The sequence below is a fragment of the Eucyclogobius newberryi genome, unplaced genomic scaffold (genome assembly GCF_026437365.1).
Source record: "Eucyclogobius newberryi isolate DKJ021-1_F unplaced genomic scaffold, fEucNew1.0.hap1 SCAF_1, whole genome shotgun sequence".
Lineage (NCBI taxonomy): Eukaryota > Metazoa > Chordata > Actinopteri > Gobiiformes > Gobiidae > Eucyclogobius > Eucyclogobius newberryi.
The window spans coordinates 756,077-783,464 of NW_027315723.1; the positions used below are offsets into that span (position 1 = coordinate 756,077).

Here is a 27,388-nt window from a genome sequence, read left to right on the forward strand (position 1 = left end):
TTTGATTTTTAATGTGACAATAAGTCCCGGCAACGCTGAGACCCAGTGCATCCTAGCTATGGGAGATACCAGGTGAAAGGCGAGGTTGGATGGGTGGTGGGGCTTTTGTAGCCAAGGAGAGTTTGGGACCAGGTGAGAGGCGAGGGGGGATGGGTGGTGGGGCTTTTGTTGGTGTAGTCGGTACTGACATAGCCCTTGCTATATTGGGCGTGAGTGGAGCCATCTTAATGCCTGATTTGATCAGACTTTCAAAATGGCTGGGAAGGCCCATGGGTGAGAGTGGAGATGAGAAGGAGAATGATGAATCTTTAGTGGGAGTAGATGTTGCAGGGGGAACCCAGGGCTGGTGTGAAGGCAGGGGCGATGACAGGGATGTTGTTGGGCTTGTCACAGATGGGTCCAAGGCCTTTGAAGATTGTTCCTTTGCTGGAGGCGGTGGAGGTGAATGTGGAGCAGCTGCTGATGAATCCTTTGGTGGAGGCTGAGGTTGTGGTGCTTTTGATGTTGAAACATTGGCTCGGTCTCTGGCTGATGGAGCAGGAATTCTTCTCTCATTCCTCTCTTCTCTAACTATCTGCTCAGGACCCTGTCCAGGCCCAGTCCAATGCCTCAGAGCGTGGAGCAGGTTCTCTGTCAGCACCCTCACTCCGCCTCTGCACCCTCACTCCGCCTCTGCACCCTCACTCCTCCTCTGCATAGGTGGGGGCCATTTCTCTTAAACAGGTCCTCTCGTCCTCTCGCTCTCATGTGTCTGAGGACAGTGTCTCCTGGAGGACGCTCTCATGTGTCTGAGGACAGCGTCTCCTGGAGGACGCTCTCATGTGTCTGAGGACAGCGTCTCCTGGAGGACGCTCTCATGTGTCTGAGGACAGCGTCTCCTGGAGGACGCTCACATGTCTCTGAGGACAGCATCCCCCGGCAATAAACCTGGTCCTGGTCCTGGTCCTGGTCTTGGTCTTGGTCCTGGTCCTGGTCCTGGTCCTGGTCCTGGTCTTGGTCTTGGTCCTGGTCCTGGTCCTGGTCTTGGTCCTGACCCGGGGCGCGGGTTTGTTTGTTTGGGGTCGCGCGGGCCCCTGTGCGGGCACGTGGGGCCCTTTGTGAAGGCGCGGGCTTGTGATTGGCTGTGGAGGCGGCGCGTGTCGCGGGGCTCTTTAAAAGCGCGTGGCTCCGCGCGCGGGGACAAACAGAAGATGCCTCGCGGTCTGATGATCAGGCGCAGGAGCGGCGCGAGCGCGGCGTCGCACCGCGTGCGCACCGAGGAGCGCGTCACGCACGCGCCTGGACTGTTCTCACTTTTCTCTTTCCCGCCGCGCGCACGGACGCCCCCGCGTGCGCCCCCGGTGCAGTTTGGGAACCCCGAGGCCGTGCACGCGCCGCACAGCCCCACGCGCCCCGTGGGCCGCGAGCACGAGCGCCGCTTCAGCCCCGTGACCCCGGAGTGTCCACACGCACGCGCCGCGCTCCCGGAGCCGGAGTCCGGGCTCGCGCCACAGATCACGTCCACGCGCACGGGCTCCGGGGCCAAGTGCACGCGCCTGGAGGAGCGGAGAAAGACACGCGCGCGGAGACTTCAAGTGTGCGATGACGTCACCACATCCCCGGTGCTCGGGCTGAAGATCAAAGAGGCGGCACCGGAGCCGCGGCCGCACGCGCCTCTGGCCGGGCTCGTGTGTCAGCTTTGCCGCGGGACTTTCCCGGAGCCGCTGGCGCTCGCGCAGCACCGCGTGGAATACCGCGCGTCTCACCGCCGCTGGCACCGGGCCCGCGCGCACGCGCACTGTGACTCGGACTCCGCCGAGGACGCGCCTCACGAGTGCGCGCGCTGCGGGAAGCCCTTCAAAAGAGTTGCGTCTCTGCGCGAGCACGAGGCGCGGCACGAGCACGCGGCACCGATCAGTCTGAGCGCGTGTCACAGAGCCTGGGTCAGAGGGCACGCGCGGGTTCTCATGCACGCGCTCAGAACCTGATCCGGACCAATCTGGACCCTGGACTTTCTTTGACCTTTGACCTGGAGCTGGACCAAACCCAGTCTAACTTTATTTATTTATTGACTTTATTTAAATCTATTTATGAGTCACGTGGTTCTGCCTCAGAATCACTTATTTATGATGTAACTTATTTACCACAGAAAATAAAGTAAGTTTAAATAAATGTTCCATTTCTCTTTTACATTTAGGGTTTTTCAGGATATTTTAACTCGGCATAAGACGAACAGATGGACCTGGTTTAGTCCTGGTTTAAGATAAGATAAGATATTCCTTTATTGTCCCACATGGGGAAATTTCATTGGTGCAACGACCTGGTTTAGTCCTGGTTTAGACTTGGTTTAGTCCTGGTTTATTCCTGGTTTAGACTTGGTTTAGTCCTGGTTTATTCCTGGTTTAGACTTGGTTTAGTCCTGGTTTAGTCCTGGTTTAGTCCTGGTTTAGTCCTGGTTTAGTCCTGGTTTAGTCCTGGTTTAGACTTGGTTTAGTCCTGGTTTATTCCTGGTTTAGACTTGGTTTAGTCCTGGTTTATTCCTGGTTTGGACCTGGTTCAGACCTGGTTTAGTCCTGGTTTAGACCTGGTTTAGACCTGGTTCAGACCTGGTTTAGTCCTGGTTTGGACCTGGTTTAGTCCTGGTTTAGTCCTGGTTTAGTCCTGGTTTGGACCTGGTTTGGACCTGGTTTAGTCCTGGTTTAGTCCTGGTTTAGTCCTGGTTTAGACCTGGTTTAGTCCAGGTTTAGACCTGGTTCAGACCTGGTTTAGTGCTGGTTTAGACCGACCAGGTCTTGAGGTGTAAATTAAACGCTTATTATTCCATTTTACAAATTAATGCAGAATAAAATTAATGAATGTATTAATGTTATTAATAAGTATTTATTTATTTATTATCACTTTTCTACTTTTAATCTTCTGTTTTTTACTTGCCTGATCAGACTCTTCTATTTAAAAAGAAAAATGTGTCACTCCATTTGATGTATCGAACTCAACGCTCCATGTTTAGTCCTGACTCTGGCACCAGCAGGAGGCCGGTCCATGTTTAGTCCTGACTCTGGCACCAGCAGGAGGCCGGTCCATGTTTAGTCCTGACTCTGGCACCAGCAGGAGGCCGGTCCATGTTTAGTCCTGACTCTGGCACCAGCAGGAGGCCGGTCGGCAGCATGGAGATGGGTGAACAGAAGAGGTCCCAGGACTGACCCTTGGGGCCCCCACAGGTCAGGGCATGTGGTCTGAGACACAAAGTACTTCCTGTCTTCAGATAGGACCTTAACCAGTTTAGGGCGGGGCCAGTGATGTCCACCCAGTCCTCTAGTCTCTGTAAGAGGACCCCATGATCGACAGAGTCAAAAGCAGCATCAGATCTAACAGAGTTAAAACTGAGGCTTTGTCACCATGACAACAGCAGTCTCAGTCACCATGACAACAGCAGTCTCAGTCACCATGACAACAGCAGTCTCAGTGTGATGAGCTCTAAAACCTGAACAACATCAAATGAGTCATTTATTAAGACTGCTCTTCTTTAGGAGAGACTTCATGACCACTCCCCCTGACCCCTCCCCTCTGACCCCTCCCCCTGACCCCTGCTCTTCTTTAGGAGAGACTTCATGACCACTCCCCCTGACCCCTCCCCTCTGACCCCTCCCCCTGACCCCTGCTCTTCTTTAGGAGAGGCTTTATGACCACTCCCCCTGACCCCTGACCCCTCCGCTCTGACCCCTCCCCCTGACCCCCGCTCTTCTTTAGGAGAGGCTTTATGACCACTCCCCCTGACCCCTCCCCTCTGACCCCTCCCCCTGACCCCCGCTCTTCTTTAGGAGAGGCTTTATGACCACTCCCCCCTCCCCCCTGACCCCTCCCCCTGGCCCCTGCTGTTGTTGTTGTTGTTGTTGTTGTTTTATGGCGGTTGACATCCGAGTGTTGCATTACCGCCAGACTTTATTCCTTAGACTTTGTCGTGCGAGGCTTTATGACCACTCCCCCCTCCCCTCTGACCCCTCCCCCCTCCCCCTGCTCTTCTTTAGGAGAGGCTTTATGATGCAGTTTTCAAAGACATTGTGAATGTTCCAGATTGAAGCTTTAATTATGTGAGTGATGGAGCAAATAAACTGTTCAGCTCAGACTTTAGAAATCTGGAGGTGACACATGGAGGCAGCTGTAGATGAACTCAGACTGGTGATGATCTCATGGACAGTTTTGTCAGTTACAGGTGCAAAGTGAGTCCGCTCTAAGTGTTCAGGTGGTTTTAGGGTATTTTTTTGCCTTGTGGGATTTATATAATTTTTGACCATGTAAGACCTTCTCCTCCTCTGTGGTGCATCAGCTCCTGTAGGTGTGGTCATCACAGAGGGAGAGGAAGAAGCTGGACAAAGCTCCGTCCTGGGCTGTCCTCTGGACTCGGTGCAGTAGGTGGGGGACAGAAGGGTCCTGGCTAAACTCACATCTATGCTGGACCATGAGTGTCGCCCCCTGCAGGACACTCTGTCCCCTGCAGGGGACAGAGTGTCCTGCAGGGGTCCACTCTGCACTGTCCACTCTGGAGAGCAGCTTCAGTGACTGATCCACCCTCGCTGTATGAAGGAGACGTTTCACAGTCTGTCCTTCTGCTGCTGTCACACTGTCATACCGATGTGCAATGCTGTCATACCCATGTGCAATACTGTCATGTGCAATACTGTCATACCCATGTGCAATACTGACATATCCATGTGCAATACTGTCATGTGCAGTACTGACATACCCATGTGCAATACTGTCATACCAATGTGCAATACTGTCATGTGCAATACTGTCATACCCATGTGCAATACTGTCATACCCATGTGCAATACTGTCATACCCATGTGCAATACTGTCATGTGCAATACTGTCATACCCGTGTGCAATACTAACATACCCATGTGCAATACCGTCATACCCATGTGCAATATTGACATACCCATGTGCAATACTGTCATACCCATGTGCAATACTGTCATACCCATGTGCAATACTGTCATGTGCAATACTGTCATACCCATGTGCAATACTGTCATACCCATGTGCAATACTGTCATGTGCAATACTGTCATACCCATGTGCAATACTGTCACACCCATGTGCAATACTGACATATCCATGTGCAATACTGTCATACCCATGTGCAATTCTGACATACCCATGTGCAATACTGTCATACCCATGTGCAATACTGTTATGTGCAATACTGTCATACCCATGTGCAATACTGTCATACCCATGTGCAATACTGTCATGTGCAATACTGTCATACCCATGTGCAATACTGTCATACCCATGTGCAATACTGTCATGTGCAATACTGTCATACCCATGTGCAATACTGTCATACCCATGTGCAATATTGACATACCCATGTGCAATACTGACATACCCATGTGCAATACTGTCATACCAATGTGCAATACTGTCATGTGCAATACTGTCATACCCATGTGCAATACTGTCATACCCATGTGCAATACTGTCATACCCATGTGCAATACTGACATACCCATGTGCAATACTGACATAATCATGTGTAACACTGACATCATGTTCAATACTCTGACATAATGTCAATCATATTGGTGCAATATTCTCCGTCCATATAACTGCTGTAAATAAGAGTGTTACTATTGTTACTATTGTTATTATTTTTATTTTTTTATTTAGAATATAAGAGCTTTTCTATTAAGAGTATTTAAAAAAAAAAAGCTTTTTAGAAGTTATCTGTTCTTTGTTGTTTTACTTCTGTATCTACTTGTGTTACAACCCTGGAATTTCACCATTGTGGGACAAATAAAGGCTTATCTTATCTTAAACTCATTCCACTTGGATCTGGAAAGGAGTTGGTTTTCTGTGGCAAAATCCAATATTATGTTTTGCTGTTACAATTTACACATAAATATAAAGGCCGTGGCTGCAGAGCCGCGGCGCGGTCAAAGGGCCCAGCAGTTTCAGGAGCTGCGGCACTGCCATATAGCCTCATGGCTAACCCTGACCCTGACCCTGACCCTGACCCTGACCCTGACCCTGACCCTGACCCTGACCCTGACCCTAACCCTAACCCTGACCCTGACCCTAACCTTAACCCTGACCCTGACCCTGACCCTAACCTTAACCCTGACCCTAACCCTAACCTTAACCCTGACCCTGACCCTGACCCTAACCTTAACCCTGACCCTGACCCTAACCCTAACTCTGACCCTGACCCTAACCTTAACCCTGACCCTAACCCTGACCCTAACCTTAACTCTGACCCTGACCCTGACCCTAACCTTAACCCTAACTCTTAACTCTGAACCTTAACCCTGACCCTAACCTTAACCCTGACCCTGACCCTGACCCTGACCCTAACCTTAACTCTTAACTCTGAACCTGACCCTGACCCTAACTCTGACCCTGACCCTAACCTTAACCCTGACCCTAACCCTAACCTTAACCCTGACCCTGACCCTGACCCTGACCCTAACCTTAACCCTGACCCTGACCCTGACCCTAACCTTAACCCTGACCCTAACCTTAACCCTAACTCTTAACTCTGAACCTGACCCTGACCCTGACCCTAACCTTAACCCTGACCCTGACCCTAACCTTAACCCTAACTCTTAACTCTGAACCTGACCCTGACCCTAACCCTGACCCTAACCTTAACTCTGACCCTGACCCTGACCCTAACCTTAACCCTAACTCTTAACTCTGAACCTTAACCCTGACCCTGACCCTAACCTTAACCCTGACCCTGACCCTGACCCTGACCCTAACCTTAACTCTTAACTCTGAACCTGACCCTGACCCTAACTCTGACCCTGACCCTAACCTTAACCCTGACCCTAACCCTAACCTTAACCCTGACCCTGACCCTGACCCTAACCTTAACCCTGACCCTGACCCTGACCCTAACCTTAACCCTGACCCTAACCTTAACCCTAACTCTTAACTCTGAACCTGACCCTGACCCTGACCCTGACCCTAACCTTAACCCTGACCCTGACCCTAACCTTAACCCTAACTCTTAACTCTGAACCTGACCCTGACCCTGACCCTGACCCTAACCTTAACCCTGACCCTAACCTTAACCCTAACTCTTAACTCTGAACCTGACCCTGACCCTGACCCTGACCCTGACCCTAACCTTAACCCTGACCCTGACCCTAACCTTAACCCTGACCCTGACCCTAACCTTAACCCTAACTCTTAACTCTGAACCTGACCCTGACCCTGACCCTAACCTTAACCCGGCGCGGTCTAAAACGTTGCGGTCAAATAGCAGCAGTTTCAGGAGCCGCGGCACAAAAGATCACGTCAGTTTGGGCTCTGTAAACATTCCCAAATATAAATAGTTCAGGCAAAGTAGCATTTTACAACAGACTAATTGTAAAATATATATTTTTTTGCATAAATAATTTCATCAGGTCCAGAACAACAGACTAAAAGTCCTGAGAAAACCTCGCCGAGGAAATGTTAGATTCTCATCAACCCGAGATGTGACGAGACAACGATACTCCCCAATGGGGCTATTTTTTTCCTTTACTCCAATCAAAATGAAACTTTACACAATGAAAGTACCCATGAAAAGTAACATTTTTTGTATTACAAGTTTCTTTAAAGATACATTTTGATATGCAAATGAGCTATACACAAATCAGGACATGCTCAAAATACACCCAAATAGGCCTATTTTTTTCCTTTACTCCTACCACAATAAAACTTTACACAATGAAAGTATACATGAAAAGTAAAACATTTTGTATTAGACGTTTCTTTTGAAATTAATTTGAATATGCACATGAGCTCCACATTTATTGAATATGTCCTAATTTGCATTGGCAGAAACACTATGACTATGACAAATACATCGGCCCAATCTTCATCCAATCATCTACTGCCAATGGCTGATGGTGATGCTGCTTTTGGACTGGCCGCTAACCTGAAAACTGCCTGGCTTGGTAGCACCTGCCAGGAGTATAACCCCCGCCGGTATAGTCATCAGGGTCACGAAGGCACACAAGCCCCGCCCCCCACGACAAGGTAGCAACAACAGGGGAGGTTTTTTTATTATTTATTTATTTATTTTTTTAGATTTTCTTTTTGAAGTTTTTTTAATGTTTTTTTTTTTTTTATCCAGCCGGGAACTGCGACCCCCTCTGTGGCTCTTGGTTCTGGCACCCCCTATATCAGTCCCTGGTTTGTTCTTTGCTCAGTTCTTCCAATCTGGGTCTTATTCATCTGATAAATCAGGAAACTGTGAGTTTGTGCAGCTTGTGCCTCCACATTCTCCACATTCTGGCAGGACAAGGAAGTCCATGTTTTTTGCATGAACATCTCTTTGTGCTGCAGTCTTTTTTGCAACAACAGCGGACTACATCAAGTCATTCTGGTGGTGCCGCAGGCTGATCGGTCATTACTGGCATCAATCTCCCATCCAAAACATGCCACCCCCAGTCTTTTGGGTCCTCCCCCTTTCCACTCCACCATTTGATAAAAGACCCGAAGACTATGGAACTTTGCAGCAGTTGATGTCGGAGGGAGAGTTTGAGGTTCCACTGGACATGAGATGGAGTTCTGAGTGACTGTCACAGAATGGCCTGTATCTCAGCAAATCCAGGGACTCGGTGATACTGGTAGGTAGGGGGAGGTAGGCGGAGGTAGGATGACTCAAACAAAGCAGGCGGGTGACTGCAGAGTTCATACTTGAAAAGTGATGGCAAATCTTCACAACGGTCTCTCACTGCAACAAGCCGCTGGAATAACAGCTGTGGATCCACTACCTCTGTCTCTCCTTTGATCTGGACAGTCGATCTAGATGCAAGTGTCACAGCTTGGTCAGCTTTCCTGAAGGTGAATTCCTCCACTTTTTCAACATTGACTCCCTGCTTGCCTGTCATACCATTAGCAATGTTGTGCAGAGGAGGGTCTCAGTGATTATACAGGGTTATACTCCTGGCAGGTGCTACCAAGCCAGGCAGTTTTCAGGTTAGCGGCCAGTCCAAAAGCAGCATCACCATCAGCCATTGGCAGTAGATGATTGGATGAAGATTGGGCCGATGTATTTGTCATAGTCATAGTGTTTCTGCCAATGCAAATTAGGACATATTCAATAAATGTGGAGCTCATGTGCATATTCAAATTAATTTCAAAAGAAACGTCTAATACAAAATGTTTTACTTTTCATGTATACTTTCATTGTGTAAAGTTTTATTGTGGTAGGAGTAAAGGAAAAAAATAGGCCTATTTGGGTGTATTTTGAGCATGTCCTGATTTGTGTATAGCTCATTTGCATATCAAAATGTATCTTTAAAGAAACTTGTAATACAAAAAATGTTACTTTTCATGGGTACTTTCATTGTGTAAAGTTTCATTTTGATAGGAGTGGCTTGATGAGAATCTAACATTTCCTCGACGAGGATTTCTTAGGACTTTTAGTCTGTTGTTCTGGACCTCATTGAAATTATTTATGCCCAATTTTTTTTTACAATTAGTTATATTTTTGGCTAAAAATGAGTTACTTTGCCTGGACTAAAAGTGAAAATGATATTTTCCTAAAAATTGATTCCTAAAATGTCGATTAACAAACAGAACCAAAAACTACTCAATCTGTGGTTCCGGCCGGACCGTTTTCAGTGTTACAACGGTGGAACTTAGTGCGGGGCTAACGCGGCTAATGCGGCTAATGCGGCTAATGCGGCTAATGGGCTAAAAACAGAGTGATTTTTCTCTATTTTATAATAAAACATTAAAAAAATGGCAACAAAGCGAAAGCCCGACATCATCGTCCCGGCGGAGGAGAGCGACCAGCTTCTGATCCGACCCCTGTGAGTCCAGAGCCTGAGCCGGTCCAGACCCCGGTCCAGAGCCCGGTCCAGACCCGGTCCAGAGCCCGGTGCAGACCCGGTCCAGACCCGGTGCAGAGCCCGGTGCAGACCCGGTTCATCTAGTGTTGATGAAATATGAATGAATAACTGTTAAAATCCTTGTGTTTCAGCGGAGCGGGACAGGAAGTGGGTCGCTCGTGCATCATTCTGGAGTTTAAAGGACGAAAAATAATGGTACGAAAGTGTAAACTTTCTTTGTTGCATAAATACTAATAATAATAATGTTCACAAATGTGTAAGAGTTATTAACACTTTGTAAACAAAAACATTCTAAATTCCGTTCATCTTTTGTAATAAAAAAAACATGAACTTCTATTTCTAACTTGTAAAGTCACGATTTCTTTGTTATAAAACTGAAGAGGACGTAGTTCTTATGGTGATCTTGTTTTGCTGTGACCTTTGTTGTTTTGCTGTGACCTTTGTTGTTTTGCTGTGACCTCTCGTTGTTTTGCTGTGACCTCTCGTTGTTTTGCTGTGACCTCTCGTTGTTTTGCTGTGACCTCTCGCTGTAGCTGGACTGTGGGATCCATCCTGGTCTGGAGGGAATGGACGCGCTGCCGTACATCGACCTGATCGACCCGGCCGAGGTCGACCTGCTGCTCATCAGCCAGTGAGAACTTTATCTGCTTTTATTCTGAACCAGGAGACTTCAAACTGTCTCTCTCTTGTCTCACTCTTGTCTCACTCTGGTCTCTCTCTGGTCTCTCTCTTGTCTCACTCTTGTCTCACTCTTGTCTCACTCTTGTCTCACTCTGGTCTCTCTCTTGTCTCTCTCTTGTCTCTCTCTTGTCTCTCTCTGGTCTCTCTCTGGTCTCACTCCTGTCTCTCTCTGGTCTCTCTCTGGTCTCTCTCTGGTCTCACTCTTGTCTCACTCTTGTCTCACTCTTGTCTCACTCTTGTCTCACTCTGGTCTCTCTCTTGTCTCACTCTTGTCTCACTCTTGTCTCACTCTTGTCTCACTCTTGTCTCTCTCTTGTCTCTCTCTGGTCTCTCTCTGGTCTCTCTCTTGTCTCACTCTTGTCTCACTCTTGTCTCACTCTTGTCTCACTCTGGTCTCACTCCTGTCTCTCTCTGGTCTCTCTCTGGTCTCTCTCTGGTCTCACTCTTGTCTCTCTCTGGTCTCACTCATGTCTCCCTCATGTCTCACTCTTGTCTCTCTCTGGTCTCACTCTGGTCTCACTCTTGCCTCACTCTGGTCTCTCTCTGGTCTCTCTCTGGTCTCACTCTTGTCTCTCTCTGGTCTCTCTCTGGTCTCTCTCTGGTCTCTCTCTGGTCTCTCTCTGGTCTCACTCTTGTCTCTCTCTGGTCTCTCTCTGGTCTCACTCTTGTCTCACTCTTGTCTCTTTCTGGTCTCTCTCTGGTCTCACTCTTGTCTCTCTCTGGTCTCTCTCTGGTCTCACTCTTGTCTCTCTCTGGTCTCTCTCTGGTCTCTCTCTGGTCTCTCTCTGGTCTCTCTCTGGTCTCACTCTTGTCTCTCTCTGGTCTCTCTCTTGTCTCACTCTTGTCTCTCTCTGGTCTCTCTCTGGTCTCTCTCTTGTCTCACTCTTGTCTCTCTCTGGTCTCTCTCTGGTCTCACTCTTGTCTCACTCTTGTCTCTCTCTGGTCTCTCTCTGGTCTCACTCTTGTCTCTCTCTGGTCTCACTCTGGTCTCACTCTGGTCTCACTCCTGTCTCTCTCTGGTCTCTTTCTGGTCTCTCTCTGGTCTCACTCTTGTCTCACTCTTGTCTCACTCTTGTCTCACTCTGGTCTCTCTCTTGTCTCTCTCTTGTCTCACTCTTGTCTCACTCTTGTCTCACTCTTGTCTCACTCTTGTCTCTCTCTTGTCTCTCTCTGGTCTCTCTCTGGTCTCTCTCTTGTCTCACTCTTGTCTCACTCTTGTCTCACTCTTGTCTCACTCTGGTCTCTCTCTTGTCTCTCTCTTGTCTCTCTCTGGTCTCACTCCTGTCTCTCTCTGGTCTCTCTCTGGTCTCTCTCTGGTCTCACTCATGTCTCCCTCATGTCTCACTCTTGTCTCTCTCTGGTCTCACTCTGGTCTCACTCTGGTCTCTCTCTGGTCTCTCTCTGGTCTCACTCTTGTCTCTCTCTGGTCTCTCTCTGGTCTCACTCTTGTCTCTCTCTGGTCTCTCTCTGGTCTCACTCTTGTCTCTCTCTGGTCTCTCTCTGGTCTCTCTCTGGTCTCTCTCTGGTCTCTCTCTGGTCTCTCTCTGGTCTCTCTCTGGTCTCTCTCTGGTCTCACTCTTGTCTCTCTCTGGTCTCTCTCTGGTCTCACTCTTGTCTCTCTCTGGTCTCACTCTGGTCTCTCTCTGGTCTCTCTCTTGTCTCTCTCTGGTCTCTCTCTGGTCTCACTCTGGTCTCACTCTGGTCTCTCTCTGGTCTCACTCTTGTCTCACTCTTGTCTCTCTCTGGTCTCTCTCTGGTCTCACTCTGGTCTCTCTCTGGTCTCTCTCTTGTCTCACTCTTGTCTCTCTCTTGTCTCACTCTTGTCTCACTCTGGTCTCTCTCTTGTCTCACTCTTGTCTCTCTCTTGTCTCACTCTTGTCTCTCTCTGGTCTCTCTCTGGTCTCACTCCTGTCTCTCTCTGGTCTCTCTCTGGTCTCACTCATGTCTCCCTCATGTCTCACTCTTGTCTCTCTCTGGTCTCACTCTGGTCTCTCTCTGGTCTCTCTCTGGTCTCACTCTTGTCTCTCTCTGGTCTCTCTCTGGTCTCACTCTTGTCTCTCTCTTGTCTCTCTCTGGTCTCTCTCTGGTCTCTCTCTGGTCTCACTCTTGTCTCTCTCTGGTCTCTCTCTGGTCTCTCTCTGGTCTCTCTCTGGTCTCACTCTTGTCTCTCTCTGGTCTCTCTCTGGTCTCTCTCTTGTCTCACTCTTGTCTCTCTCTGGTCTCTCTCTGGTCTCACTCTTGTCTCTCTCTGGTCTCTCTCTTGTCTCACTCTTGTCTCACTCTTGTCTCTCTCTGGTCTCTCTCTGGTCTCACTCTTGTCTCTCTCTGGTCTCTCTCTGGTCTCACTCTGGTCTCACTCTGGTCTCTCTCTGGTCTCTCTCTGGTCTCTCTCTGGTCTCACTCTTGTCTCACTCTTGTCTCTCTCTGGTCTCTCTCTGGTCTCACTCTGGTCTCTCTCTGGTCTCTCTCTTGTCTCTCTCTGGTCTCTCTCTGGTCTCTCTCTGGTCTCACTCTGGTCTCACTCTGGTCTCTCTCTGGTCTCTCTCTGGTCTCTCTCTGGTCTCACTCTTGTCTCACTCTTGTCTCTCTCTGGTCTCTCTCTGGTCTCACTCTGGTCTCACTCTGGTCTCACTCTGGTCTCACTCTGGTCTCTCTCTGGTCTCTCTCTGGTCTCTCTCTGGTCTCTCTCTGGTCTCACTCTTGTCTCACTCTTGTCTCTCTCTGGTCTCTCTCTGGTCTCACTCTGGTCTCACTCTGGTCTCTCTCTGGTCTCTCTCTGGTCTCTCTCTGGTCTCTCTCTGGTCTCTCTCTGGTCTCTCTCTGGTCTCACTCATGTCTCCCTCATGTCTCACTCTGGTCTTTCCAGTTTCCACCTGGACCACTGTGGAGCTCTGCCTTGGTTCCTGCAGAAGACCAGTTTCAAGGGCCGGACGTTCATGACTCACGCCTCCAAAGCCATTTACCGCTGGCTCCTGTCGGACTACGTCAAAGTCAGGTAAATGACTCCAACTGCGGCGTGTGAACAGGAGGAACAAGAGGGTGACCCTGGTCCAGTGTTTTCGCTGAGGGCTTTTAGCAGGGCGCCATGCTGCCGCGGGCCCCCTGCCATGCTGCCATGCTGCCGCGGCCCCCGCCATGCTGCCGCATAAATGACAGCGCTCGTTTACGACGCACGGCGTTAAAAGTGCTGCTTTTATTTTGTAAAAGCGTCGGAAAATGTGTGATCATATTGACTTTCCTTATCAAGCGCAAATTTTTTAAGTACTTTTTGCTAGCGCCGCCTACGGCGAGAACGCTGCTGGTCCCTAGATCCGACTGGGCCTGGGACAAACAAGCATCAGGAACTAGAGGTGGGCAATATATGGAAATGGATCCTTCTTCACAAGCTGCTCATTCGCCCGTAGCTCTTTCCAGCCTCGTGGAGGTCTACAGTTCAGTCTCTGGGGTCTTCTGACAGCTCTTTGGTCATGTCCATGGCAGTGGGCGGAGTCTGACTGATTGTGGGCTGGACATCTTTATGCAGCTAACGAGCTCAAACGGGAGCTGCTCATTTAGATGAATAAGTGGAGCAGAGGTGGACTTTATAAAGGCAAACTAACAGCTCTGATTCGATTAAAATACTGCAGCAATAACAAACAAATACATTATTTAAAGATCATGTGATTTCCGGGTTAAACAAAAAAATGGTCTCTCACAGTGGAAATGCACCTACGATGAACATTTCTGACCCTTCATCATTTCTGACTTGCAAAATGGCAGTGTGTTCCAATACTTTCCTCTGTGTCGCTCGGCCGCACAACTGACAAAGGTTCTGAAACCCATGGCATTCTCTGCTTAGTTTGAAGTTCAGGTCTGATGTTTCAGCGCCCGGCCGCAGACCTGACTCGTGGTTTCGCTCTGTGTTTCCGCAGTAACATCTCAGCAGACGACATGTTGTACACGGAGACGGACCTGGAGGATTCCATGGAGAAGATTGAGACCATAAACTTCCACGAGGTGAAGGAGGTCGCTGGGATCAAGTTCTGGTGTTACCACGCGGGCCACGTGCTCGGCGCCGCCATGTTTATGATCGAGATCGCCGGAGTCAAGGTGCGTCGTCCTTTTGTAACGCCTGAAAGGTCTTCAGCCGTGACACAAGGTCTTCTACAAGCACTTTGTGTCCAGACCATTCTGCAGTGTAAATCCTCTCACGCTTCACTTCTGATTATTGCAATGTGTTTATTAAACTGTATTTCAATGAAGTGTGGCTCCTCCCCTTCACTGTGTGGCCCCTCCCCCTCACTCTCTGGCTCCTCCCCTTCACTGCTGTCGCTGACAGACGAAGGGAACGCGTCAAATCATATTTTAACACTGATTATTTCGCCCTCAGAGGCGACTGTTGTTGTGATTTTGGGCGCTACAAAATAAATTGAATTGAATTATTTGCATTATTATTGGAGCCATCTCTACGAAATGAGAACTGGGCAGTTTAGACAGTTCTGCTTGACCTTTGACCTTACGCTCTGCAGATCCTCTACACCGGAGACTTCTCTCGTCAGGAGGACAGACATCTGATGGCCGCCGAGATCCCCAGTGTCAAACCGGACATCCTCATCACGGTGAGACCCCCGAAGTGACGTGACCCCGGACTGACCCGAGGAATGACCCCCGGAGTGACCCCGGAGTGACGTGACCCCGGACTGACCCCCGGAGTGATCCCCGGAGTGACCCCCGGCGTGACCTTGTGCCCTAACCCTGCACCTGCCTTGACAGTATTTTACTGTTGTTTGGCAGGAGTCGACGTACGGCACTCACATCCACGAGAAGCGCGAGGAGCGAGAGGCTCGTTTCTGTAACACAGTCCACGACATCGTGAACCGCGAAGGCCGATGTCTCATCCCCGTGTTCGCTTTAGGACGAGCTCAGGAGCTGCTGCTGATCCTGGGTGAGTCCTGTCTTTAGGTCGAGCTGATTCCGGGTGAGTCCTGTCTTTAGGTCGAGCTGATCCCGGGTGAGTCCTGTCTTTAGGTCGAGCTGATCCCGGGTGAGTCCTGTCTTTAGGTCGAGCTGATCCCGGGTGAGTCCTGTCTTTAGGTCGAGCTGATCCCGGGTGAGTCCTGTCTTTAGGTCGAGCTGATCCCGGGTGAGTCCTGTCTTTAGGTCGAGCTGATCCCGGGTGAGTCCTGTCTTTAGGTCGAGCTGATCCCGGGTGAGTCCTGTCTTTAGGTCGAGGTGATCTGATTCTGGTGAGAACAGAAAACGAGCTGACCCAGAGTCTTTTGAGTTTCCTCTGAGGTGAGTTCTGACCACGTCTTCCTTTTCCAGACGAGTACTGGCAGAACCACCCGGAGCTCCACGACATTCCCATCTACTACGCCTCGTCCCTGGCCCGGAAGTGCATGGCCGTGTACCAGACCTACATCAACGCCATGAACGACAAGATACGCAAAGCCATCAACATCAACAACCCTTTTGTCTTCAAGCACATCAGTAATCTGAAGGTGAGTCAATAATCAGGCCCTGAACAGGTTCCCCCTGTCCTTAGAGCGCCCCCTGTCCTTGAGGAGAACTCGGATATGAAATATAGTTTGATAGAATAAGTGATGCAGAGTTGCTGCTAGGGCAGCGGAGCTGAAGCTGTGGGTTTATATTTCTGTTCCTAACTGGTTTGACCATAAGTCATTTCAAAGAGGAACGTTTAAGCCTGGACTTAAATGAAGAGACTGTTCCCTCCGTGTTCCTCCATTCTTCCCTTTTAATTAGACAAAATAATATATATCAAAATGTAAAAGGAAACTCTGATATTTGTCAGTATTCAACTATAATTGTAAGTATTCTTTTCACCTTCAGTTGCCTTTTATTTAAAATGGTCCAATAGAAGTATCAGTTGTCCTCATGGTGTGTCCTCAGAGCATGGACCACTTCGACGACATCGGGCCCAGCGTTGTCATGGCGTCTCCAGGGATGATGCAGAGCGGTTTGTCCCGAGAGCTGTTCGAGAGCTGGTGCACGGACAAGAGGAACGGAGTGATCATCGCCGGATACTGTGTGGAGGGAACGCTCGCCAAGGTAACCACGCAGCGCACGAGCTTCAGGCAGCTTCAGGCACCTTCAGGAAGCTTCAGGGAGCTATAAGGAGCTTCAACAAGCTATAGATAGTTTCAGAGAACTTCTGGGAGCTTTAGGGAGCTTCAGAGAGCTTCAACGAGCTATAGATAGTTTCAGAAAGCCTCAGGCAGCTTCAGGGAGCTTCAGGGAGCTTCAGGGAGCTTCAGGCAGCTTCAGGCAGCTTCAGGCAGCTTCAGGCAGCTTCAGGCAGCTTCAGGCAGCTTCAGGGAGCTTCAGGGAGCTTCAGGGAGCTTCAGGCAGCTTCAGGCAGCTTCAGGCAGCTTCAGGCAGCTTCAGGCAGCTTCAGGGAGCTTCAGGCAGCTTCAGGCAGCTTCAGGCAGCTTCAGGGAGCTTCAGGCAGCTTCAGGCAGCTTCAGGCAGCTTCAGGCAGCTTCAGGCAGCTTCAGGGAGCTTCAGGGAGCTTCAGGGAGCTTCAGGGCCTTTCAGACGCGGTGTTGAGGCTTTGCATACAAGTAAAAGAAATTAGGCAAAACTGTTCCTGTTCACGCTAGCTTTAGCCACGCCCCTCACACACACTAGCTTTAGCCACGCCCCTCACACACACTAGCTTTAGCCACGCCCCTCACACACACTAGCTTTAGCCACGCCCCTCACACACACTAGAATTACTAAACGTCTTTTTGTGGAGGATTTAAATCAGATTTATTTAGAGTTCTGCTTGATGGCGTCACTTCCCATAGTGTCCCTTCTAAAGCGTCCCTCCTAAAGCGTCCCTCCTAAAGCGTCCCTCCTAAAGCGCCTCCGAAAGCGTCCCTCCGAAAGCGCCTCCGAAAGCGTCCCTCCGAAAGCGTCCCTCCGAAAGCGTCCCTCCGAAAGCGTCCCTCCTAAAGCGTCCCTCCTAAAGCGTCCCTCCGAAAGCGTCCCTCCTAAAGCGTCCCTCCTAAAGCGCCTCCGAAAGCGTCCCTCCTAAAGCGCCTCCGAAAGCGTCCCTCCTAAAGCGCCTCCGAAAGCGTCCCTCCTAAAGCGTCCCTCCGAAAGCGTCCCTCCGAAAGCGTCCCTCCGAAAGCGTCCCTCCGAAAGCGTCCCTCCGAAAGCGTCCCTCCGAAAGCGTCCCTCCTAAAGCGTCCCTCCGAAAGCGTCCCCCCTAAAGCGTCCCCCCTAAAGCGTCCCCCCTAAAGCGTCCCCCCTAAAGCGTCCCCCCTAAAGCGTCCCCCCTAAAGCGTCCCCCCTAAAGCGTCCCCCCGAAAGCGTCCCTCCGAAAGCGTCCCTCCGAAAGCGTCCCTCCGAAAGCGTCCCTCCGAAAGCGTCCCTCCTAAAGCGTCCCTCCTAAAGCGTCCCTCCGAAAGCGTCCCTCCGAAAGCGTCCCTCCGAAAGCGTCCCTCCGAAAGCGTCCCTCCTAAAGCGTCCCTCCTAAAGCGTCCCTCCTAAAGCGCCCCTCCGAAAGCGTCCCTCCGAAAGCGTCCCTCCTAAAGCGCCTCCGAAAGCGTCCCTCCGAAAGCGTCCCTCCGAAAGCGTCCCTCCTAAAGCGTCCCTCCTAAAGCGTCCCTCCGAAAGCGTCCCTCCGAAAGCGTCCCTCCGAAAGCGTCCCTCCGAAAGCGTCCCTCCGAAAGCGTCCCTCCTAAAGCGTCCCTCCGAAAGCGTCCCTCCGAAAGCGTCCCTCCGAAAGCGTCCCTCCGAAAGCGTCCCTCCGAAAGCGTCCCTCCTAAAGCGTCCCTCCTAAAGCGTCCCTCCTAAAGCGTCCCTCCTAAAGCGTCCCCCCTAAAGCGTCCCCCCTAAAGCGTCCCTCCTAAAGCGTCCCTCCTAAAGCGTCCCCCCTAAAGCGTCCCCCCTAAAGCGTCCCCCCTAAAGCGTCCCCCCTAAAGCGTCCCTCCTAAAGCGTCCCCCCTAAAGCGTCCCCCCTAAAGCGTCCCCCCAAACGCATCCCTCCTAAAGCGTCCCCCCTAAAGCGTCCCTCCTAAAGCGTCCCTCCTAAAGCGTCCCTAAACGCATCCCCCCAAACGCATCCCTCCTAAAGCGTCCCTCCTAAAGCGTCCCCTGTTTGCAGCACATCATGACGGAGCCAGACGAGATCGCCACGATGTCGGGACAGAAACTTCCTCTGAAGATGTCAGTGGATTACATCTCCTTCTCCGCTCACACCGACTATCAACAGACCAGCGAGTTCATCCGAGCGCTCAAGCCTCCTCATGTGGTACTGCTCCTGTCTGCTCCTGTCTACTCCTGTCTGCTCCTGTCTGCACCTGTCTACTCCTGTTTGCTCCTCTCTCTGCTCCTCTTACATTTGCTCCACCCCTCATACGTCTGCTCCGCCCCTCTTACTTTTGCTCCGCCCCTCTTATGTCTGCTCCGCCCCTCTCACATCTGCTCCGCCCCGCTCACGTCTGCTCCGCCCTCTTACATCTGCTCCGCCCCTCTCACGTCTGCTCCGCCCCTCTCACGTCTGCTCCGCCCTCTTACATCTGCTCCGCCCCTCTTATATCTGCTCCGCCCCTCTCACGTCTGCTCCGCCCCTCTCACGTCTGCTCCGCCCTCAGATCCTGGTCCATGGCGAGCAGAATGAGATGGCGCGTCTCAAAGCGGCTCTGATCCGTGAGTACGAGGACAACGACGAGGTCCACATCGAGGTCCACAACCCGAGGAACACTGAGGCCGTCACGCTGTACTTCAGAGGAGAGAAGCTCGCCAAGGTCAAACCCGCTCCGGACTCCTCTGCTTCTGGACCTCCTCGTTGTTCTGCTCTCACTCCCATGATGCTTTGCTGCAGGTCATGGGGTCACTGGCGGACAGGAAGTGCATTCAGGGTCAAAGAGTCTCAGGGATTCTGGTCAAGAGGAACTTCAACTACCACATCCTGTCGTCCTCTGACCTGTCCGGTGAGAGACTGGACTGGACCTGGACTGGACCTGGACTGGACCTGGACTGGACCTGGACTGGACCTGGACTGGACCCGGACTGGACCCGGGTCTAACCCCCCAAGTCTGACAGAGGATGGACCAATCCGTGACCCCGCCCCCGTGGCCCCGCCCGCCTGAACCACACGTGTGTTCTTGTGTTTCAGACTACACAGACCTGAACATGGGCACGGTGACGCAGACTCAGGCCATTCCCTTCACTGGCCCCATCTCAGTCCTGGTCAGTCAGCTCCGGCACCTCGCAGGTCAGTAAACACGCTCATGTCACGCTCATGTCACGCCCATGTCACGCCCATGTCACGCTCATGTCACGCTGATGTCACGCTCATGTCACGCCCATGTCACGCTGATGTCACGCTCATGTCACGCCCATGTCACGCTGATGTCACGCTCATGTCACGCTGATGTCACGCTCATGTCACGCCCATGTCACGCTGATGTCACGCTGATGTCACGCTCATGTCACGCTGATGTCACGCTCATGTCACGCCCATGTCACGCTGATGTCACACTGATGTCACGCCCATGTCACGCTGATGTCACACTGATGTCACGCCCATGTCACGCTGATGTCACGCTCATGTCACGCTCATGTCACGCTCATGTCACGCCCATGTCACGCTGATGTCACGCTGATGTCACGCTCATGTCACGCTCATGTCACGCCCATGTCACGCTGATGTCACGCTGATGTCACGCTCATGTCACGCTCATGTCACGCCCATGTCACGCTGATGTCACGCTGATGTCACGCTGATGTCACGCTCATGTCACGCTCATGTCACGCCCATGTCACGCTGATGTCACGCTCATGTCACGCTGATGTCACGCTGATGTCACGCTGATGTCACGCCGATGTCACGCTGATGTCACGCTGATGTCACGCTGATGTTACGCCCATGTCACGCCCATGTCACGCTGATGTCACGCCCATGTCACGCCCATGTCACGCTGATGTCACGCTGATGTCACGCTCATGTCACGCTCATGTCACGCTGATGTCACGCTGATGTCACGCTGATGTCACGCTCATGTCACGCCCATGTCACACTGATGTCACGCCCATGTCACGCCGATGTCACGCTCATGTCACGCTCATGTCACGCCGATGTCACGCTCATGTCGCGCTGATGTCACGCTGATGTCACGCCGATGTCACGCTCATGTCGCGCTGATGTCACGCTGATGTCACGCTGATGTCACGCTGATGTCACGCTCATGTCGCGCTGATGTCACACTGATGTCACGCTGATGTCACGCTGATGTCACGCTGATGTCACGCTGATGTCACGCTCATGTCACGCTTATGTCACGCTGATGTCACGCTCATGTCACGCTCATGTCGCGCTGATGTCACGCTGATGTCACGCTCATGTCACGCTGATGTCACGCTCATGTCACGCTCATGTCACGCTGATGTCACGCTGATGTCACGCTCATGTCACGCTGATGTCACGCTGATGTCACGCTCATGTCACGCTCATGTCACGCTGATGTCACGCTCATGTCACGCTCATGTCACGCTGATGTCACGCTGATGTCACGCTCATGTCACGCTCATGTCACGCTGATGTCACGCCGATGTCACGCTGATGTCACGCCCATGTCACGCTCATGTCACGCTCATGTCACGCTGATGTCAGGTTGTCACGCTCATGTCACACTGATGTCACGCTGATGTCACGCTCATGTCACGCTCATGTCACGCCGATGTCACGCTCATGTCGCGCTGATGTCACGCTGATGTCACGCTGATGTCACGCTCATGTCGCGCTGATGTCACGCTGATGTCACGCTGATGTCACGCTCATGTCACGCTGATGTCACGCTCATGTCACGCTCATGTCACGCCGATGTCACGCTCATGTCACGCTCATGTCACGCTGATGTCACGCTGATGTCGCGCTCATGTCGCGCTGATGTCACGCTGATGTCACGCTCATGTCACGCTGATGTCACGCTCATGTCACGCTGATGTCACGCTGATGTCACGCTCATGTCACGCTGATGTCACGCTCATGTCACGCTCATGTCACGCTGATGTCACGCTCATGTCACGCTGATGTCACGCTCATGTCACGCTCATGTCACGCTGATGTCACGCTCATGTCACGCTCATGTCACGCTGATGTCACGCTCATGTCACGCTGATGTCACGCTCATGTCACGCTGATGTCACGCTGATGTCACGCCGATGTCACGCTGATGTTACGCCCATGTCACGCCCATGTCACGCTGATGTCACGCCGATGTCACGCTGATGTCACGCCCATGTCACGCTCATGTCACGCTCATGTCACGCTGATGTCAGGTTGTCACGCTGATGTCACGCTGATGTCACGCCGATGTCACGCTCATGTCACGCCCATGTCACGCTCATGTCACGCTCATGTCACGCTCATGTCACGCTCATGTCACGCTCATGTCACGCCCATGTCACGCCCATGTCACGCTGATGTCACGCTCATGTCACGCTGATGTCACACTGATGTCACGCCCATGTCACGCTGATGTCACGCTCATGTCACGCTGATGTCACGCTGATGTCACGCTGATGTCACGCCGATGTCACGCTGATGTTACGCCCATGTCACGCCCATGTCACGCCGATGTCACACTGATGTCACGCCCATGTCACGCTGATGTCACGCTGATGTCACGCTCATGTCACGCTCATGTCACGCCGATGTCACGCTCATGTCACGCTGATGTCACGCCGATGTCACGCTCATGTCACGCCGATGTCACGCCGATGTCACGCTGATGTCACGCTCATGTCACGCCGATGTCACGCTCATGTCGCGCTGATGTCGCGCTGATGTCACGCTCATGTCACGCTGATGTCACGCTGATGTCACGCCCATGTCACGCTCATGTCACGCTGATGTCAGGTTGTCACGCTGATGTCACGCTGATGTCACGCCGATGTCACGCTCATGTCACGCCCATGTCACGCTCATGTCACGCTCATGTCACGCTCATGTCACGCTCATGTCACGCCCATGTCACGCCCATGTCACGCCGATGTCACGCTCATGTCACGCTCATGTCACGCTCATGTCACGCTCATGTCACGCTCATGTCACGCCCATGTCACGCTGATGTCACGCCCATGTCACGCTCATGTCACGCCGATGTCACGCTCATGTCACGCTCATGTCACGCTCATGTCACGCTCATGTCACGCTCATGTCACGCCCATGTCACGCCCATGTCACGCCGATGTCACGCTCATGTCACGCTCATGTCACGCTCATGTCACGCTCATGTCACGCTCATGTCACGCCCATGTCACGCTGATGTCACGCCCATGTCACGCTCATGTCACGCCGATGTCACGCTCATGTCACGCTCATGTCACGCTCATGTCACGCTCATGTCACGCTCATGTCACGCTGATGTCACGCCGATGTCACGCCCATGTCACGCTGATGTCACGCCGATGTCACGCTGATGTCACGCTCATGTCACGCCCATGTCACGCTCATGTCACGCTCATGTCACGCTCATGTCACGCCCATGTCACGCTCATGTCACGCCCATGTCACGCTCATGTCACGCTCATGTCACGCCCATGTCACGCTCATGTCACGCCGATGTCACGCTCATGTCGCGCTGATGTCACACTGATGTCACGCTCATGTCATGCCGACGTCAGGCTGTCACGCCCATGTCACGCTCATGTCACGCTCATGTCACGCTGATGTCATGCCGACGTCAGGCTGTCACGCCCATGTCACGCTCATGTCACGCTGATGTCATGCCGACGTCAGGCTGTCACGCCCACGTCGCACTGATGTCACGCTCATGTCACGCTCATGTCACGCTGATGTCACGCTCATGTCATGCCGACGTCAGGCTGTCACGCTCACGTCGCACTGATGTCACGCTCATGTCACGCTCATGTCACGCTGATGTCACGCTCATGTCATGCCGACGTCAGGCTGTCACGCCCACGTCGCACTGATGTCACGCTCATGTCACGCTCATGTCACGCTGATGTCACGCTCATGTCATGCCGACGTCAGGCTGTCACGCTCACGTCGCACTGATGTCACGCTCATGTCATGCCGACGTCAGGCTGTCACGCTCATGTCGCGCTGATGTCACACTGATGTCACGCTCATGTCACGCTGATGTCACGCTGATGTCATGCCGACGTCAGGCTGTCACGCTCATATCGCGCTGATGTCACACTGATGTCACGCTCATGTCACGCTGATGTCACGCTCATGTCACGCCGATGTCACGCCGATGTCAGGCTGATGTCATGCGGTGGAGCTCCTCTGTTTCTAAAGCCTGGTGTTCCTGCAGGAGACGTGGAGCAGGTGGAGGGCGCAGAGAAGATCACGGTCAAAGTGTTCAAGAGCATCACTCTGGTGCACGAGGCGGGGATGGTGCTGCTCCAGGTGAGACTACAGCTCCCACAATGCTTTGTACTCACACAGGAGGTGGGAGGGCCTCTGGCGTTTGTGGGAGGGCCTCTGGCGTATGTGGGAGGGCCTCTGACGTATGTGGGAGGGCCTCTGACGTATGTGGGAGGGCCTCTCACGGATGTGGGAGGGCCTCTGACATATGTGGGAGGGCCTCTGACATATGTGGGAGGGCCTCTCACGTATGTGGGAGGGCCTCTCACGTATGTGGGAGGGCCTCTGACATATGTGGGAGGGCCTCTCACGTATGTGGGAGGGCCTCTGACATATGTGGGAGGGCCTCTGACGTATGTGGGAGGGCCTCTGACGTATGTGGGAGGGCCTCTGACGTATGTGGGAGGGCCTCTCACGTATGTGGGAGGGCCTCTGACGTATGTGGGAGGGCCTCTCACGTATGTGGGAGGGCCTCTGACATATGTGGGAGGGCCTCTGACATATGTGGGAGGGCCTCTGACATATGTGGGAGGGCCTCTCACGTATGTGGGAGGGCCTCTCACGTATGTGGGAGGGCCTCTCACGTATGTGGGAGGGCCTCTGACGTATGTGGGAGGGCCTCTGACATATGTGGGAGGGCCTCTGACGTATGTGGGAGGGCCTCTGACGTATGTGGGAGGGCCTCTGACGTATGTGGGAGGGCCTCTGACGTATGTGGGAGGGCCTCTGACGTATGTGGGAGGGCCTCTGACGTATGTGGGAGGGCCTCTGACGTATGTGGGAGGGCCTCTGACGTATGTGGGAGGGCCTCTGACGTATGTGGGAGGGCCTCTGACATATGTGGGAGGGCCTCTGACATATGTGGGAGGGCCTCTGACGTATGTGGGAGGGCCTCTGACGTATGTGGGAGGGCCTCTGACGTATGTGGGAGGGCCTCTGACATATGTGGGAGGGCCTCTGACGTATGTGGGAGGGCCTCTGACGTATGTGGGAGGGCCTCTGACGTATGTGGGAGGGCCTCTGACATGTTTCTGTTGCAGTGGACGGCGAACCCTCTGAACGACATGTTTGCAGACGCAGTGACCACAGTGATCCTGGAGGTGCAGTCCAACCCCAACGCTCAGAAGTGTACGCCTCATTCACTGGCATTCAACGTAGAGCTATTGCAGAGCTATCGCAGAGCTAACGTAGAGCTATTGCAGAGCTAACGTAGAGCTATTGCAGAGCTAACGTAGAGCTATTGCAGAGCTAACGTAGAGCTATTGCAGAGCTATCGCAGAGCTATCGCAGAGCTATCGCAGAGCTAACGTAGAGCTATTGCAGAGCTATCGCAGAGCTAACGTAGAGCTAACGTAGAGCTATTGCAGAGCTATTGCAGAGCTATCGCAGAGCTAACGTAGAGCTATTGCAGAGCTATTGCAAAGCTATCGCAGAGCTAACGTAGAGCTATTGCAGAGCTATTGCAAAGCTATCGCAGAGCTAACGTAGAGCTATTGCAGAGCTATCGTAGAGCCAACATCAAGCTAACGTAGAGCTATCGTAGAGCTAACATAGAGCTATCATAGAGTTAACATCAAGCTAACGTAGCGCTATCGTAGGGCTAACATCAAGCTAATGTAGAGATAACAGTTTGTGTCTGCTTCAGATCTTGAAGGTCGCAGAGAGACTTCTGACCCTGAAGATGTGTTTCCTGAAAGACTGGGCCTCATGTTGAAGTGAGTCTGGGCCTCATGTTGAAGTGAGTCTGGGCCTCATGTTGAAGTGAGTCTGGGCCTCATGTTGAAGTGAGTCTGGGCCTCATGTTGAAGTGAGTCTGGGCCTCATGTTGAAGTGAGTCTGGGCCTCATGTTGAAGTGAGTCTGGGCCTCATGTTGAAGTGAGTCTGGGCCTCATGTTGAAGTGAGTCTGGGCCTCATGTTGAAGTGAGTCTGGGCCTCATGTTGAAGTGAGTCTGGGCCTCATGTTGAAGTGAGTCTGGGCCTCATGTTGAAGTGAGTCTGGGCCTCATGTTAAAGTGAGTCTGGGCCAGAGCCCGGTCTGATGTCCTCTCTCTCTCTGTAAATGTCTGATGTCCTCCCGCTCTCTGTTCCAGTGACATGTTTGGTGAAGGATGTGTGACTTTCTCTGATGGAAAACTCAAAGTGACAGTCGACCAGAACACGGCGTCCATCGACCCACGAACCAGGGTCTGTTTCCCCCTCTCTCCTCGCCTTCTCTCCTCCCCCTCTCTCCTCGCCTTCTCTCCTCGCCCTCTCTCCTCGCCCTCTCTCCTCGCCCTCTCTCCTCCCCCTCTCTCCTCGCCCTCTCTCCTCCCGCTTTCCTTTCTCCTTCTCTCCTCTCTCCTCCCCCTCTCTCCTCGCCCTCTCTCCTCCCCCTCTCTCCTCGCCCTCTCTCCTCGCCGTCTCTCCTCCCCCTCTCTCCTCGCCCTCTCTCCTCCCGCTTTCCTTTCTCCTTCTCTCCTCTCTCCTCCCCCTCTCTCCTCGCCCTCTCTCCTCCCCCTCTCTCCTCGCCCTCTCTCCTCGCCCTCTCTCCTCCCCCTCTCTCCTCGCCCTCTCTCCTCGCCCTCTCTCCTCCCCCTCTCTCCTCGCCCTCTCTCCTCGCCCTCTCTCCTCGCCCTCTCTCCTCGCCCTCTCTCCTCCCGCTTTCCTTTCTCCTTCTCTCCTCTCTCCTCCCACTCTCTCTCCCTCCTCTCTCCCTCCTCTCTCCCTCCTCTCTCCCTCCTCTCTCCCTCCTCTCTCCCTCCTCTCTCCCTCCTCTCTCCCTCCTCTCTCCCTCCTCTCTCCCTCCTCTCTCCCTCCTCTCTCCCTCCTCTCTCCCTCCTCTCTCCCTCCTCTCTAACTCTCTCCTTCTCGTTTTAGTCAGTCGTTTGTGAGGAGGACGAGACTTTGAGAGAAACGGTGGAAGTCGCCGTTCATCGATTGCACGACGCGTTAAACCCCATTTTCTGATCCGGACCAATCACAGCTCTGCATCTCTCAGACCACGCCCACTCTGTGACGTGGGCTACGCCTTCATTTTGTTTTTGTAGAAATGTTTTTGTATGAAATAAAGACAAACAAGAAGCTGCTCTGGTGTTTAATGTCTCCTGCAGGTTTCCATGGAAACAGTTTAATGCCATACTATGGAACAATATTACCATGGAAATGATTATTTAAGCACATATTTCAGTTTTTGACAAATCAAAACGGAACTTTGATAAACTAATTACGTTTCCCATTTCTAAAGTGAAGAATTAAAGGCGTAATGGACCCAAATCTGAGTCTCATTTCCTCGTGGCGTGGACGGCCGATTAGTCCTGCCACGTATCAATCATAGAATGCACCTACCGCTCACCTGCAGCCTGGTTGGCTCATCCGCATTGATCTATCATAATATAGTTCCCTCGGTGTACATGACAAAATTAAGAAAGAAAGACAGTTTGAGCCGTCTCTGAAGAGATGCAAATCTACGGGAGACGAGAGATGATGTGATCCGTCGCGCTAATAAACAAATGCAAGGCTTTTCTCTGCATGCGCACGGGGCAAGTACACACTTCCACTTGAGTTCT

General features: G+C 52.1%; 2 protein-coding genes across 2 annotated transcripts; both read left to right on the forward strand.

The window, feature by feature from the left end:
* The first annotated feature begins 1,130 nt into the window (after positions 1-1,130).
* On the forward strand, positions 1,131-2,149 carry insm1a (insulinoma-associated 1a). Its single transcript, XM_072444166.1, has one exon. The coding sequence runs from the start codon at positions 1,191-1,193 to the stop codon at positions 1,965-1,967; it is 777 nt and encodes a 258-aa protein (XP_072300267.1). The 5' UTR covers positions 1,131-1,190; the 3' UTR covers positions 1,968-2,149.
* Positions 2,150-9,613: 7,464 nt separating this feature from the next.
* LOC140356925 (cleavage and polyadenylation specificity factor subunit 3-like) lies at positions 9,614-26,871 on the forward strand. Its single transcript, XM_072442069.1, has 18 exons — positions 9,614-9,794; positions 9,965-10,028; positions 10,367-10,464; positions 13,381-13,509; positions 14,426-14,603; positions 15,023-15,112; positions 15,288-15,438; positions 15,819-15,994; positions 16,404-16,562; positions 18,607-18,753; positions 19,097-19,249; positions 19,327-19,435; positions 19,621-19,719; positions 23,789-23,883; positions 24,882-24,969; positions 25,487-25,556; positions 25,934-26,027; positions 26,700-26,871. The coding sequence occupies exons 1-18, from the start codon at positions 9,724-9,726 to the stop codon at positions 26,787-26,789; spliced, it is 2,061 nt and encodes a 686-aa protein (XP_072298170.1). The 5' UTR covers positions 9,614-9,723; the 3' UTR covers positions 26,790-26,871.
* The last annotated feature ends 517 nt before the right edge of the window (positions 26,872-27,388 follow it).